Below are 14,121 nucleotides of genomic sequence, written 5' to 3' on the forward strand. Positions count from 1 at the left end.
CTTACGTCGCTGGGGACCGGGGGGCGCTGTCCACATTGAGAGATAAGGCGCGTGTGGGACAGCGATGGACGCTGATGAAATCGAGCCAAGGGCCCGGGCGGCGACACAGGGACAGAAGCGACAGAGGAACGACGCACTGGACACAGCAGACAAGACAGGGGTTGGGACTGCGTGGGATGGGGGGCATGCCGGAACTTCTGGACAGCGCGGGTAGGGATCCAGGGGGTGATGATCGGATGGAGAAGGGCACCACGCACCGCCGGGGATGCGTACTCTACGACTCTGCGCTGCGCAACGCTGCGAATCCAGAAGTGAAGCAGACAAGGTCAGAGCAGTGCGCGCCAACAGTTCAACGGCCTAACCACGTTTCGTTGGGGCCGGTGGACTGGCGGAGTTTTGTTGGTACACAGAGAGAGATGCGGGAGGAATGGCCGCGGACTCCCTTGGACTCGACTCTATCAGTGGACGTTCATCATGTTGCGGTCATGACAGAGCAATGCAGCCTGAGCCCCCATGGAATAGGCAGGTAGAAAGGGCAGTGATGTGCCCTCTCTCTCGCCCTCTAGTATCCTCTATTAAACCCCGTCTAGCAAGTCCATCATCATGACCACCGTCACCACCACCAGTCCCTCAAAACAGGTCCTCGCAAACAACAGTGTCCCTGCCACAGGTCTGCCCAGCGATGGCCCGCGTGCCTGCCGGGCCTGGGGTTCTCGACGAGTGCGAACCAATCTCGTGGGACGGATGGCGCATGAGTTGGCGTATGCCAGGCATATCCATGACGCAGTTTCGCAGAGATGGGCGCGATAAGGGGTGCCACCCTTCGGCTACTCTTCACTGACCGCAGCCACTAACAGCTGCTTCTTTACTTTACCTAGGTACCTTAGGTGAGGTGTGCACTGCATCCCTAGCATCCAGATCTGCCAGGGCCGACAGTAAGTGAGGGGCACCGCATCCAATGGAACCAGCAGACTGTGGTACTGTTCAGTGCTAGTCCAGTCGCAGCCATCGCGAACCGGGATTCGACTCGACCGCAGTCCGGGGCTTGATTTCTAAGCTTGACGTTGCCCCGTTCTTGATACCCGCGCGGCCACTTTGCTCCCTTGCCTTACCTTGGGTGACCAACAGTTGCTGCTGCTGCCACTGGCCGTCGCTTTGTCACTGATGTGCCAGCAAATGCTGCAAATGCTACAAATGCTACCCAAATACTACCCAAACCACCTTGTCTCTAAAGCAATGGTAACCACGACTCCGCGTCAAAATACGTGTCAGATTGACCCAGCATACGTAACAATGTCCACACAGTCAGAGCACCATCCTCTCACAGGTCACAGAGGCCCTGAGTTCCTGACAGCAGCAGCTCACTGACAACGGCGCAAACTCACTGCCCAAAAACGGAAACCAGTCCAACGCCCAACGCCAACGCCCCCTCAGAGGCCGACGGCATTTATCCTGTCGTTACCCGTCGACAAGGTTCGGTGGTCGGCCTGTTTCAGCACCGACCGGCGGACCGGTCCCGCGGTGCCACTGTCCTGGAAGTTCCATCTGTTGGCTGAAAGTCTGCCCTGTTTTGCGAACTCTGTTCTGCCGAGCCTGGGCTGGCCCAGGTTTCGTCTGAAGCCGCTGCTCTCCGCGCTCCGGTTTCCGACTTGCTAGAACGCCAGAAGAACATCAGGGTGATCCAAAAGCAATCTGTGAGAAGTTGATTGCCCCCGTCTGCAGCTTCACGATCTGTTTGCCATCATCCGACGGCACATCGCCCTGTCCACGGGGTGGTGTGCTGTTCGCCATGTGGTGTCTTGATGGCCAACAAACTCCGCTCCGCTTTACTGTGCTGGGAAAATGGTAATCTACCTACCGCATTCAGCACTTTGCCGTTTTCCTAAAAATGTGAGCCTATCGTTGGGCGTTTGCATGCCGAGTCAGCTGGTAATGCAAACTCCACCGCTCTGCAGCGATCCGAAGCCACGCCATTTTGCGAAGCAAATGCTCAGAGCTCGTCACTGTCGACGATAAGGATCGACTAAAATGTAGGCCACGCAAGGGACATTGTCGTTGGTGAATACGACGGCCGCGTGGATGCAACTATGCCTCGGCGGCGTTGAGGAGGAAAGAGAGGGGGCGACAACTTGACTTCGTGAATGCGGCTGCTCTTATCAAGGTGCTAGCGGAGCACAGTCCAATCGTTGCTGAGTCCCATGCACCCTCAAGTTTTGTGGTCGTAATTGACTTTAGGGGCCTTCACCGGGACATTTTATCAGATCGGACTCGGTGTGGGTCGGCCAGCCTCGGTGAGCTGCATCCTCGGACTTTCGCAGGAGCCAATCACGCGTGCCTCCTGCTGACGTAAGTAAGGACTCCCATCAGCCTTGTACCAAAACTTTACGATCGCCTCACGTTGGTTCGCATCGCGTAACGCCCTCGCGACGGGCTTCATCGACTTTTGCAACAACCCACCTACCCGACTTCATCACCGAACCTTCCAAAATGGGTGTCGTCAAGGGAGGTGTCTGGACCAACATCGAGGATGAAATCCTCAAGGCCTCCGTCTCCAAATACGGCCTGAACCAGTGGGCGCGTGTCTCGTCGCTGCTCGCCCGCAAGACCCCGAAGCAGTGCAAGGCGAGATGGAACGAATGGCTGGACCCGAGCATCAAGAAGATCGAGTGGAGTAAGGAGGAGGATGAGAAGCTGCTGCATCTCGCCAAGTTGATGCCCACGCAGTGGCGCACCATCGCTCCCATCGTCGGCCGAACCGCCAACCAGTGCCTCGAACGATACCAGAAACTCCTCGACGAAGCCGAAGCCCGCGAGGCCGGCTCTTTTGGCCTCACCGGCCCCGAAGGCGGCGAGACGCAAGCACCCAGTGCCGATGATGTCAGGAGACTGCGTCCCGGAGAAGTCGACCCCGACCCTGAAAGCAAGCCCGCCCGCCCCGACACGATCGATCTCGACGAGGATGAGAAGGAGATGCTGAGCGAGGCTCGCGCGCGTCTCGCAAATACACAGGGAAAGAAGGCGAAGCGCAAGGCGCGAGAGCGTCAGCAGGAGGAGTCGCGCCGCCTGGCTGCGCTGCAGAAGCGGCGCGAGCTGAAGACGGCTGGCATCAACATCAAGGTCGTCACGCGCAAGAAGGGGCAGATGGACTACAATGCCGACATCCCATTCGAGAAGAAGGCCGCGCCCGGTTTCTACGATACCACCGAGGAGGAGACACGTAACGAGCAGCAGCGGTTGGCGTTCGACCCAAGAAAACAGCAGCTTGCGAGCAAGCGCAAGGGTGACGGGGATGAGGATGGCGAGAACAAGAGGAGAAAGAAGGAAAAGGAGCCGCCGTCTGCGTCGTTCCAGGCCGCCATGAAGGCCGGACAAATGCAGAAGATCCGCGAGGCCGAGCAGAGCAGCAAGCGACGAGCGCTGAATCTGCCTGCGCCGCAGGTCAGCGAGGGCGAGCTGGAGGAGATTGTCAAGATGGGCATGGTCGGTGAGAGGGCGAACATGATGGCGCGCGAGAGCGAGAACGATGCGACACGTGGTTTGGTCAGCGAGTATTCGACTTTGAACAACAGCGCCCCGATCAGGACGCCCCGAGCACCGGCGCAGGAGGATCACATCGCGAACGAGATCAGGAACATCCGCGCTCTGACTAACACGCAATCATCGTTGCTTGGTGGTGAGAACACCCCCCTCCACGAGGGTGCCGAGTCGACAGGATTCGATGGCATTGCGCCTCGCAAGCAAACTGTCGCAACACCCAACCCCATGGCGACGCCGATGCATGCCAACGGCGTTGGTCAAACACCAGCCCGTGTTGGCCAGACCCCCATGAGGACGCCCCGCGACAGCTTTGCGTTGAATGCCAACGACGGCACAATGGTCAGCGCCACCCCGAGAGACGTGAAGATGAGAGACATGGCTCTGCGGGGTCAACTACGACAAGGCTTGGCGTCTTTGCCCAAGCCGAAAGACACCGAATGGGAGCTGGAGCTTCCCGATGAGCAGAAGGAGCTTGCAGCAACCGACGAGATGATGCTCGAGGATGCCGCGGAACGAGACCGCAGAGAAGCCGAGTACAAGGCTGCACAGCACGCGCTGGAGATGCAGAGAAGGACACAGGTCATGCAGAAGAACCTGCCTCGGCCAAGTCAGGTGGACGTCACTGCCCTCCTGTCTGTTGCAAGCCGGGTGGATAATGAGGCGGAGGCGCTCATTGCCAGAGAGGCCGCTGCGTTGATTGCCAACGACGCAGTCGAGTATCCCTCGCCTAAGATTACCGTCAGCGGTGTGCCGCCTCGCCTGCAGACTATCAGCGACAACGACCTTGCCGAGGCCCGCCTGCAGATTCTGAGTGAGACCAACCCCAGACCTTCCCGGGCCGAGATTCAACAGTCCTTCGACAACCGGGGCAAGAACTCTCTGCTACTGGGATTGGGTTGCTACGGCGATGATGAGGAGGAAGAGGAGGCAGCTATGAGAGATGCCTTTGATGTAAGTCCAGAGGCGAATTGATCTCTACGAATGATTAGCTAACGATGTCACAGTCCATTCAAGACGCCATCGTGGCCACTGCCGAAAAGGGCATCAAGCTGGAGAAGAAGCTTGCGCTGCACCTTGGCGGCTACCAGAAGAGGCAAAAGATGCTAAAAGACAAAATTGGTGAGGCCGCCGAGGCTCTGGAGAAGGCCAACAACGCCCTCAGCGGCTTCAAGACCCTCGCCATCTCGGAAGAGGTCGCCATCCAACGGCGCCTGGGTGCTCTCAGAGACGAGGTCGGATTCGTCAGCAGGAGGGAGCGCGAGGCGCAGGAGCTTTACCGCAAGACGAAGGAGGAGCTCGACGCGCTCCGCAGCAACGGGGTGAACGGACACTATTAGAATGTATTGTACTGTACGATTGGGTCTTTTGTGAAAACACCGGGGTGGTGGGCTGGCTGGCTTATAACGCCTGGGCGTGGCAAATTGAAATTTTTATTATGTGATCCCATCTAACGCCATTTGATGCTATGCTTTATGTGTCATTCTCAACATCGTGCTTGAAATCATGTACAGTATTATCGGTGCCCCTTATTTGCGAGAACCAAGTCTGGGCAGCTTGATCGGCACCAGCGTCAGCACCGACACAAACGCAATCGCCGTACAGCAGACGAACGTCAGCCGCAGCGCCGCCTCGTAGCTCATGACGACCTGCTCGCGGTACACCTCGGGCAGCTTCACAACCTCCTCGACGCTCTGGCGCACCTTGCGGATGACCTCGTCCTTGTCGGGGCCCGTGACGAACTCGTCGAGGTAGCCGACGAGAGCGTTCTGCACGATGAGGCTGCTGCTGGCGACGCCGAGGACCATGCCGAGGGAGCGCCAGAGGATGAGGGTGCTGGTGACGACGGCCTGCTCGCGCTGGTCGGAGGCGGCGAGGACGGCCATGAAGGTTCCCGGGAACTGGAAGCCCTGGCCGACGGCGGAGGGGACGAGGCAGAGGAGGTAGAGCCAGGAGGGCCAGCCGCGGCGCATGAGGGAGAGGGCGAGGCAGCCGACGAAGAGGGCGGCGGCGCCGGAGAGCGGGGGCCATTTGAGGCGGCGGGTGTAGGTGATGAGGAAGCCGGTGGCGGTGCCGACGATGGAGGAGACGACGGAGGGGAGGACGAGGCGGAGGCCGGAGGAGGTTGCTGTTGTCAGGAGGACGGCTTGGAAGAAGAGGGGGCTGTTCCGTCGTGTTAGTTCTTTCACCTCCTTTGCTTTTCTAGAAAAGAGGGGGGATGAAGAAGTTGGAAACTTACATGTTGAACAGGATGGCGTTACTCAACAATGCCGCAAAGAAATTCGAAAAGATGAGGTTCGCCCTCGGGGCGTGGCGGACGAGGTAGAGCGGCATAATCGGCCTTCCGGCGTACGATTGCACGTACAGGAACACGGGGAAGGAGACCCCAAAGAGGGCGAGCGAGGCAACGACGACGGGGTGGGACCACGGCAGGACATTGCCGCCGAGGTTGAGGCCGAGGACGAAGAAGGTGATTGCGGTGGTGAGGAGAACGGAGCCCTTAAAGTCGAAGGCGCGCAGGGCCTCGACGAGGGTCTCGCGCTTGGCGCCACACGGGAGGCCGAGGTCGCCGGGCACGGCGATGACGGCGATGACGCAGCAGATGATCAGGGGCGGGACCTGGATGCCGAACTCCCAGCGCCAGCCCAGGTGGTCTGCCATGGCGCCGCCGAGGGCCGCGCCGAGGGCGGAGCCGACGCCGTAGATCATGTTGATGTAGGACTGGTAGGCGCCGCGGTCTCTATGGCCGGTGTCAGTGGATATGTCGTTCATGTGCGACTCAACGAGGGAAAGGGAGACTCACTCGATGGGCACCAGATCGCTGACGATGATGCTTCCCAGGGTCATCATGCCGCCGGCGCCGAGGCCGCAGGCCGCCCTGGCGAGGATGAAGCTGGTCATGCTCTGGGCGAGGGCGCACCAGACGGTGGCGACGCAGAAGATGACCATGGTGGCGACGTAGGGCGGCTTGCGGCCGATGCTGTCGGACAGGCGGCCGAGCAGGGGCTGGAAGGCGGAGCTGGTGAGCAGGAAGGCGGTGGAGAGCCACGACGCGCTGTTGGAGGCGTGGAAGTAGGACGTGATGACGGGGTGGCTGCTGGCCATGATGGTGCCGTCGAAGCAGGCGATGAAGTAAGTGAGGAGGATCTCGGCGAAGATGAACCAGAAGCGCGAGCGGGAGATGCCGTTGAGGTAGGGCGTGGACTCGACGCTGCTGATACTGGCGGCGTCTGAGGCATCATCGGCGACGGTGACGGCGGCGGCGTTCTCGAGGCCGGAGTCGGAGCGGTCGGAGCGGCTGGCGAGGGACGGGCGGCGGTTGGAGGTTTTGGAGTAGCGGCGGGGCCCGCGGAGGAGCGGATTCACGATAGACTCGGGCTCGAGGAAGGGGCCGGTGGTCGGGAGGGACTTGGAGAGGAGGAGGTCGAATTCGTTTGGCGGGATGGCGTTGGTTTCCGAGCCGATGGGGAGGGGCGTTGCTGGTTGGTGTTCGATTGAGGGGATGAGAGGCGTTCTCTCGTCCGAGGACGGCGACGTCCCCTTTTTGGCAGCCATGGTTTTTCTTTTGTTTGATTGGTGTTATCTAGAGTCCAATGTTGTTGAGAACTGGAGTCATGAGTTAGCATTGTGTACAGAGTTTGAGGCTCATGTGAGCAGGATGGTGGGTGAACCTTGAACTGAGATGTATGTGAATCCTGGGCCAGGGTAGAAATTGCAATTGAGTTGATCGTATGCAAGCAATCTAGGCTCCTGCGCAGAATTGCATGTAATCCCAAACTTTACGACTTGAGCCTCAAGGGTCCATTCAGTCAATGACACAATGTCATGAGTCAAAGATGATGAAAGGAAAATAAAAAAAAGTATGAGAGTGAGAGAGAGAGTGTGTGAAGAATTGGCTTCCGCATGCAGCTTTTTTCTCCTGCCACGGTCCACCCCCGGTTTGCGGCGGGCAACCTTGAACTTCTCCGCTCCCCTACACACTGCAATGCGCTGTAAGAAGCCGGCGAGGTATGCGGCCCCAGGCCGATTCCTTGTTACCGCCCCCTCTCGAATCCTTCCAAATTCATGGAGAGAGGGTCTTTCGTCTGTCTGTCCGCTTCCCAGCCACCACCAACAGCTGTCCACCGCCGTTTCTACCGCTACCGCCGCCGGTCGCGGCCCGGCGTCAGCGCTGAGCCGTCTTGTGACTCGCGAGAGGTCAGCAACCGTCCAGCGACTACTGCACAAAGGGCCGGAGCTGGCCTGCTACGGCTTACCTACCATTACCATGTAATCTCTGATGGCGGCGCTCGCCCGCTCACCAGGCGTACGCATACTATGTCCCGTCCCCCTTTTGCTCAGTTATCAAAATTTGCAGAGACCCAATCACGCAATAGCGGGTATGTATGTGATGGTCGGCATGGCAGGCTTTCTGTCTGTTGCCCCAGCAGTTCACGCGCGAAGGGGGATGGGCGGGCTGACACTAAAGCATGGTGAATCCGCTATTCCCCGGGGCTAGTGTGTCTATTCCCGCTGCAGAGTCCGTTTAGATGGAGGAAGTGTGCAAGTTTGCAGAGAGGAGGGGGGCGGGCATGGGGGGCAATGGGCTTGAAAGTGGGGTAATCGCACTGGACACTCGACGGAGGCGGGCCGGATGTCGGGGGTGATAGCCCCATATGCCCCACCTCGGCTTCCGGTCCTCGGCTTGGATTGTTCGGCTTCGGCTTTGAAGGGCGGGATCGGGAGGCGGCTCACCGCCACGCCCCTATCATCTCTTTGGAAGTCTCTGTCCATCGGCTAGAGCCGAGCCATCGCTGAAGACGACGGAGAACGGTTCCTTACAAGCGCTTGTCCAAGTGGAATTTGCTAGGGATCATTACCCGGGGCGGGTATGCTTGGTTGACTTCGTCGTGGTCACCAATCGTAGCCGAGAACACCATCTAGGTAGGGTAAGGTAGAGAATGCATTGAGAGGCTTACAATGATTGGTTTTCGTGTCGGGCTGTACATCAAGACAATTTCGCGCAAGTGAAGAAAGAATTTGAGGGAGACACGATGCACAACGAAGCAAACACCACTAGCCATTTAATGGTGCTTTCTGAAGAATCTCTGCTCAGATAACCATCTAACGAGAACATACATCCAGATCAAAAATTGACGATCAGACGCCAGATCCCGATGCAGGGCCCGACAGAAGCCGATCGATGGCGGGTCCCCGGCGCCGTTCGGCCACCGGCAGCAAACGGCGTTTGGCCGGTCAAATCACGGCCCCATCTCTCTTGGTCCAAAAGCCATCCGCATGACTTCACCCCTGGCGCCGCGCACTTTTCTGCCTCGACAATACTCGCGAGAGATCTCCCAACGGCATCTCGAACGGTAGCACGTCGCCGCAAAAGCCGTTTGCCATGGCATAGAATCCCGCCAGCGCGGCAATGAACCCGAACGATCCGGCGACTTTCGTCAAGCTCTTGCCGGAAGATGCGTGGCCATCCGCAAAGGCAAAGTTTGCGGCGCAGTTGAAGATGTAGGAGAACTCGAGCGCGCCGTACACGAAGACGTTTACGATGTTGCTACAGTTTCGCCATGGTCAGTATGCAGCATGATTAAAGCTCTTCATAGGGGAGAACTTGCGTGGAAAAGGAGGCGATGAAGAAAAAGAGGTTGAAAAGCGACCATACTAGTCTCCCCATGTTATCATCACTGCTTTCAGCTTAAGAGACGGGATCGCGTACCAGCAAGATAGAAGCCGAAAGCATTGAAATAGTCCGCCGTTTTCCCTCCATAACCATCCATGATGCCCACAGAGGGGATGAGAAGAAATCCGTAGCCCCCGTAGTAAAAGGCTTTGGTCGTCAGTAATAGCGTTGAAATACGATAGGAGGTAGACTTACCAAACGCGATCAAGGTCGTGTAAGCAAAAGTGTTGCCCCTAAGCATTTCCCATTGCGCAGAGATGAGCAAGCCTATCCCGGCAAGGAAGCAAAGATTCGCTATGAAGACGGCCTGGTTCTCAACGTTCCGAATGCCCATCATTGACAGAGACAGGGTCATCAACGTCGTCGAGAACGCCCCGTAGCCGAATGGGCCCTGCAAAGCAGTCTTTGTTAGCCTTTGGAAGTGTGTAGATTGGAGATTTGACCTCACCGAATTTGCGAATCGCAATTTTGAATACACCTTTGCATCACAAGCCTCGATATCAATTTCTGTTCCGGATGACATGTTGATGACCTCGCCGGCTTTGCTGCTCGAAAACTCAACTTCCTCGTAGGTTATTGGTGGTGGTGAACAACGCAAGCTTTATTGCGCGAGCAGATAAATATCACGTGCTCATTTCGCAGTAATTATGTCGCATAATTATTTTATTTCAACAGTTTCTCAGGCCCTTCCCGTCGGCCGACAGGAAGTCTGGCCCCTGACAACCAACAAGTGGCCATTCGGCGTTTGAAAAGCTGCTAACTTGACCCCAACGACTTTCTTCCGGAGGCCTTGGGAACACTGCCACTCCGTATTCTGCCATGGAATTGATACGGAAGCTTCGGAAATTCTTTTCAATATCTTCGAATCGTACTGTTTATCTCATGCCTGGCCTTGCGCCGAAAACCATTCGCGTCTGTGGAGCAGTTTTCCGCGCTGAGGGTGCGTAGACGTTAATTTACCTGCGGAGGCAGCAACTTACATTCCCTCTCTTCCCTGGTCAAATGATTGGCTAAAAAAAATGTAAAAGGTCATAATTGGCCAGTTATCATGCTGTTGGTTCTGTGGCCTGCATGCGAAGGGGTCACATCCGCTGGTGTTGGCGCCTAGTTACGCGCTTTCAAGAATATAAAGGGTTGGAGCGGCATCCTGTATTTTTGAGTATTCGATTTCTTATTCAGCTCTTCTTGAAGCAGGCCAACTGCAATATTTAAAACCACCGATGTTTTCCGACCTTTTCCCTTGATGTACAACATGAAGCCTACGAACACGAACTCAAGGCAGCCTTTGCGGGCCAATGCATCCCAATCATACCAATACAAGCCACTTCGCTGCGATAAAACCTGCGTTGAGATCCGCCTTCTACACCTTTTTCCGGCTGATGGCCCAACGGAACCGCTCCGGTGTCACTTGGAAACATTAGAGCTGGATGTGGACGGAAATATGAACTATGAAGCCCTTTCTTACACCTGGGGCGTAGAAATTCTAAGCGAAATTCTAATTGTCAACGACAGCACTTACATCGAAATTACTCCCAATCTGGCTTCATTCCTTCGGCATCGACGTGAGACCGAAGATGAGGTGATCCTGTGGGTAGATGCGGTTTGCATCAATCAGCAGGACATTACAGAACGAAACATTCAAGTCCCCATCATGAATCTCATCTACTACAAATGTAATGCTGTCAATGTCTGGCTTGGGGAGGAAAGCGACGACAGTGATTTTGCCATTGGGGAACTTGCAGCGCTCGGGAGCAGCCCTCCATACACGAGCATGCCCCGCCTCACTCAAAAGATGTGCGACGCGATGGAAAGCCTATTTAGAAGGGCTTGGTGGAATCGGGTGTGGATTGTACAGGAAATATGCTGGGGCGGCGGCGGAACAGGCAAGATGACGAGTTCGAACTCGGTGACACTCCGCTGTGGAAGTCGATTGATCCCGTGGAATCAGCTAGTCGTGGCCTGTGCAAGGATCAAGATTGACGTGTCCCTGCGTCGTCAAAGTATTGTTGGATCTGACAAGGTTCTACATCTGGATTATGTGCGCTGGAGCTCCAGTCGGCTTCGGCTCAAAAGTCGCGAAGACCGAGGCCACGAAAGGGACGTCTTGAGATGGGTCGTGGAATATCGTCATTTCAACGCAACCGACCCTCGAGACAAGATCTTTGCTATCTTGGGGTTGACAATGAGACCCACCGACAAGATCCTTCAAGGGTTCGTTGTTGACTACAAAGAAACTGTGGAAAACATTTACACCGACTTCGCTGTCAAGATGATAAAACGTTTACCAGGCCTGGAGATTTTGAGACAATGCATTGGAGGTGCAAACGACGAGGAGACCCGGAAGGGCTTTGATTTGCCATCCTGGGTCCCAGACTGGTCCTGTCAACGTTACGACGTACCTTTGCCAAAGCGCAATGCAGAAGGTCACGACAGCATTCCCTGGTGGGCGGTACCACCGTTGACCTCAGAGAAAGACGGCGTGGTCAAGATGATGTTCCCAATGACATACGAGGAAGTCGAGAAGCAGGTTCAAGAAGTATTGGAAGGGCGAAAGGTGTTCAATGATCCTCAACAGTGGATCAAGTATTACCCCCGTGAAATGGTGGATGAGCTCCAAAGCATGGTTAACACTGGCAAGCTCTTGTTTGCAGGTATTCATGACGAGCACTACATCGACCCGAACGCCGACCTCAACATGCACCAAATGATTGAACACGCTGCCAAAGCAAACGAGAAACTCGCTCAATACTCATTTGTCCGCAATTGGCTAGACGAAGACCGATCAAAGAGGCCTGCGTACGCCGCTGGTATTGGCCCCAAAAGCACCCTTGTCGTGGATGAAGACAAGCGGTTGGTACACGTGGAGGGAATAGTTTGGGATGAAATTGACATTTTACACGCACCTTTTCCGGAAGACTTGGATTCAAACTGGGAGAAGTCAACAGAGTTCATCGTTGCTGCTGGGCAATGCAAGCAGATGGCTCTAGAGTCCCGACGGGTTAGCTCTCCGTATCCCTCCAAAGAGGCTGAACACGCAGCATTCTGGGACACTCTTGTTGTGGGACAGGAGGTGGAATCGATCAGCAATTTCGAAAGTTGCCTTCCTAAAGTTCCCAAGACATGGATAACAACGCAGGCGCCTCTTACGTTCCGAAATCCAAAGCAAGCAGAACAAGCAGAACGTCAAGACTTGCTCAACACTCGAACTAAAGAGCTGAAAGATATTCTAGGAGGGCCTGTTGTCCTTGACGACCTTCCGCCTTTGGTCTCATCAGACGAAGAACTACAGGAGCTCAAGACTAGCTTCCAAAAGCTGGCAAACCTGTGGAGTCTGCAGCCGTATGACCTCTACCACCGCCCTTTCAGCCTCCCCAGCGTTGTGCCAGATCCGTTTTGGGAAAGCCGCTGCCAATTCGACGAAAAGGCTCTGGAAGAAAGCGCAAGATCTCGCCGTTACAAGTGGGAAAACGGCTTGCATACACCGAATCGGAAACAAAGTGATCGGCTGCAGAAACTAGCTTTCGAGGTTTATGGAGAAATGCCTTCGATCATACCTCAATTACAAAATGAAGAAGCCGACTTTCGGTTAGAGAAATACGCACTCGGCCGGCGGTTCTTCATCACTAAAAAGGGGTACATGGGCCTTGCGCCAATCGGGGCGCAAATTGGTGACAATGTCGTCGTTCTGTTCGGTTCTCACGTGCCATTCATATTGAGAGGCCGAGAAACAGGTCACTATGAGGTTGTGGGCGAGACATATGTGTCCGGAATCATGAAAGGGGAAGTGCTGAAGGACTTTGATGAAGGAAATTGTGTGGCAAAGGGGTGTGTATTAGCCTGACCAGGGAATCAACTATGCCGGGACAAGTTGCCGTCGTTTCCTCGTTTCTCCTACTTTCAAATTGATTAACCCGGCCAACACCGAAGAGAAAGCAAGTCTAGAGGATTAAACGTCATAATTTCAAGTCTCCTTCGACTAAGCTATGATATTCTGGCATCTATAGGTACTATAGGAGGTCTAAATAATTACTTCGCGCCCAAGAAACCCAGAACAGAGACAGAGTGAAACGCAAAAGGCTCTACTGCAACAATGTGTTTCGACATTTTGTTTCTCGCGAAAGAGCTGTACCATCACATATGGTCTTCGTGTTCCTTTTTCCTACTTTCCTTAGCAGGCTTATAGATCATCATTGGCCCTTGATGTGGCCTCGTTGCAACAGTCCTGTGGCATTCGGCGCAGTCATAGTGTACATCCTCAAGCCATCCTATGGCACCTGGAACACAGAGTACGGCGAAGAAGAAGAAACCTGATACCACTCGAAGAAGCCTGTTTTCTTATTACCAATCCGTCGTACGAAGCAGTATTGAACGCATCAAAATCTTACAACTGGCGTTTTGTCCCTGTCTTGGAGACTGAGGTTTGTGCCCGTTTGCAGCAGTATGGACAGTCAATCCATTGCGGCGAGTCGCCGTCCAGCTTCTCTAAGGGCGTGACATCGTGTGAATTTCCCGTCTTGTCCTCGTTCCTTCTGAATATTAGCATTGCTGAGATTGACATCGAACACACATACTCATGCTCCGACTCCAATGGATTCTGTTTCATGTTGCTTGGATTGTCGTTTGTGGCCGTAGGTGCTCAATGGGGGAATTCAAGGTTCAAGGTGCTGCGAGAACAATTGTGCATCTAAACGTTCTCTGATAAACAGTTGAGAAACTCATGTATAATGAAATGGTGAAGGCAATTTCTTTAGATTCACGGTCGGCTGAGTTGTGGCACAGCTTGCGTCAGTCTTGGCAGACGTAGACAGCCACACATACGGAGATGGCAGTGACCTGCATCACACCCTCATATTGTCAGCACCTCATTAATCGGGCGGACACACACTACGAAGACACCCAATCAGGCAAATCAG

The 14,121-nt window shown here is 55.2% G+C and overlaps 4 protein-coding genes across 4 annotated transcripts; 2 read left to right on the plus strand and 2 right to left on the minus strand.

The window, feature by feature from the left end:
* Positions 1–2,237: 2,237 nt before the first annotated feature.
* GCG54_00013348 (Pre-mRNA-splicing factor cef-1) lies at positions 2,238–4,874 on the plus strand (the record flags this gene model as incomplete). Its single annotated transcript, XM_045413204.1, has 3 exons — positions 2,238–2,291; positions 2,368–4,488; positions 4,542–4,874. Coding segments are annotated over 3 exons (2,508 nt in total), but the record flags the coding sequence as incomplete, so codon positions are not given.
* Positions 4,875–5,063: 189 nt separating this feature from the next.
* GCG54_00013349 (putative transporter) lies at positions 5,064–7,089 on the minus strand (the record flags this gene model as incomplete). The annotated part of the gene is made up of 3 exons (XM_045413205.1): positions 5,064–5,697; positions 5,774–6,274; positions 6,338–7,089. 3 exons carry the CDS (start codon positions 7,087–7,089, stop codon positions 5,064–5,066), a joined length of 1,887 nt encoding a protein of 628 aa, XP_045262401.1.
* Positions 7,090–8,817: 1,728 nt separating this feature from the next.
* GCG54_00013350 (Acetate transporter protein patA) lies at positions 8,818–9,731 on the minus strand (the record flags this gene model as incomplete). The annotated part of the gene is made up of 5 exons (XM_045413206.1): positions 8,818–9,082; positions 9,191–9,212; positions 9,245–9,355; positions 9,404–9,599; positions 9,657–9,731. The coding sequence occupies 5 exons, from the start codon at positions 9,729–9,731 to the stop codon at positions 8,818–8,820; spliced, it is 669 nt and encodes a 222-aa protein (XP_045262402.1).
* A 918-nt stretch (positions 9,732–10,649) lies between these two features.
* GCG54_00013351 (uncharacterized protein) lies at positions 10,650–13,049 on the plus strand (the record flags this gene model as incomplete). Its single annotated transcript, XM_045413207.1, has 1 exon — positions 10,650–13,049. One exon carries the CDS (start codon positions 10,650–10,652, stop codon positions 13,047–13,049), a length of 2,400 nt encoding a protein of 799 aa, XP_045262403.1.
* Between the last annotated feature and the right edge of the window lie 1,072 nt (positions 13,050–14,121).

This window comes from Colletotrichum gloeosporioides (assembly GCF_011800055.1).
Source record: "Colletotrichum gloeosporioides strain Lc1 chromosome Unknown consensus_55, whole genome shotgun sequence".
NCBI classification, from domain to species: domain Eukaryota; kingdom Fungi; phylum Ascomycota; class Sordariomycetes; order Glomerellales; family Glomerellaceae; genus Colletotrichum; species Colletotrichum gloeosporioides.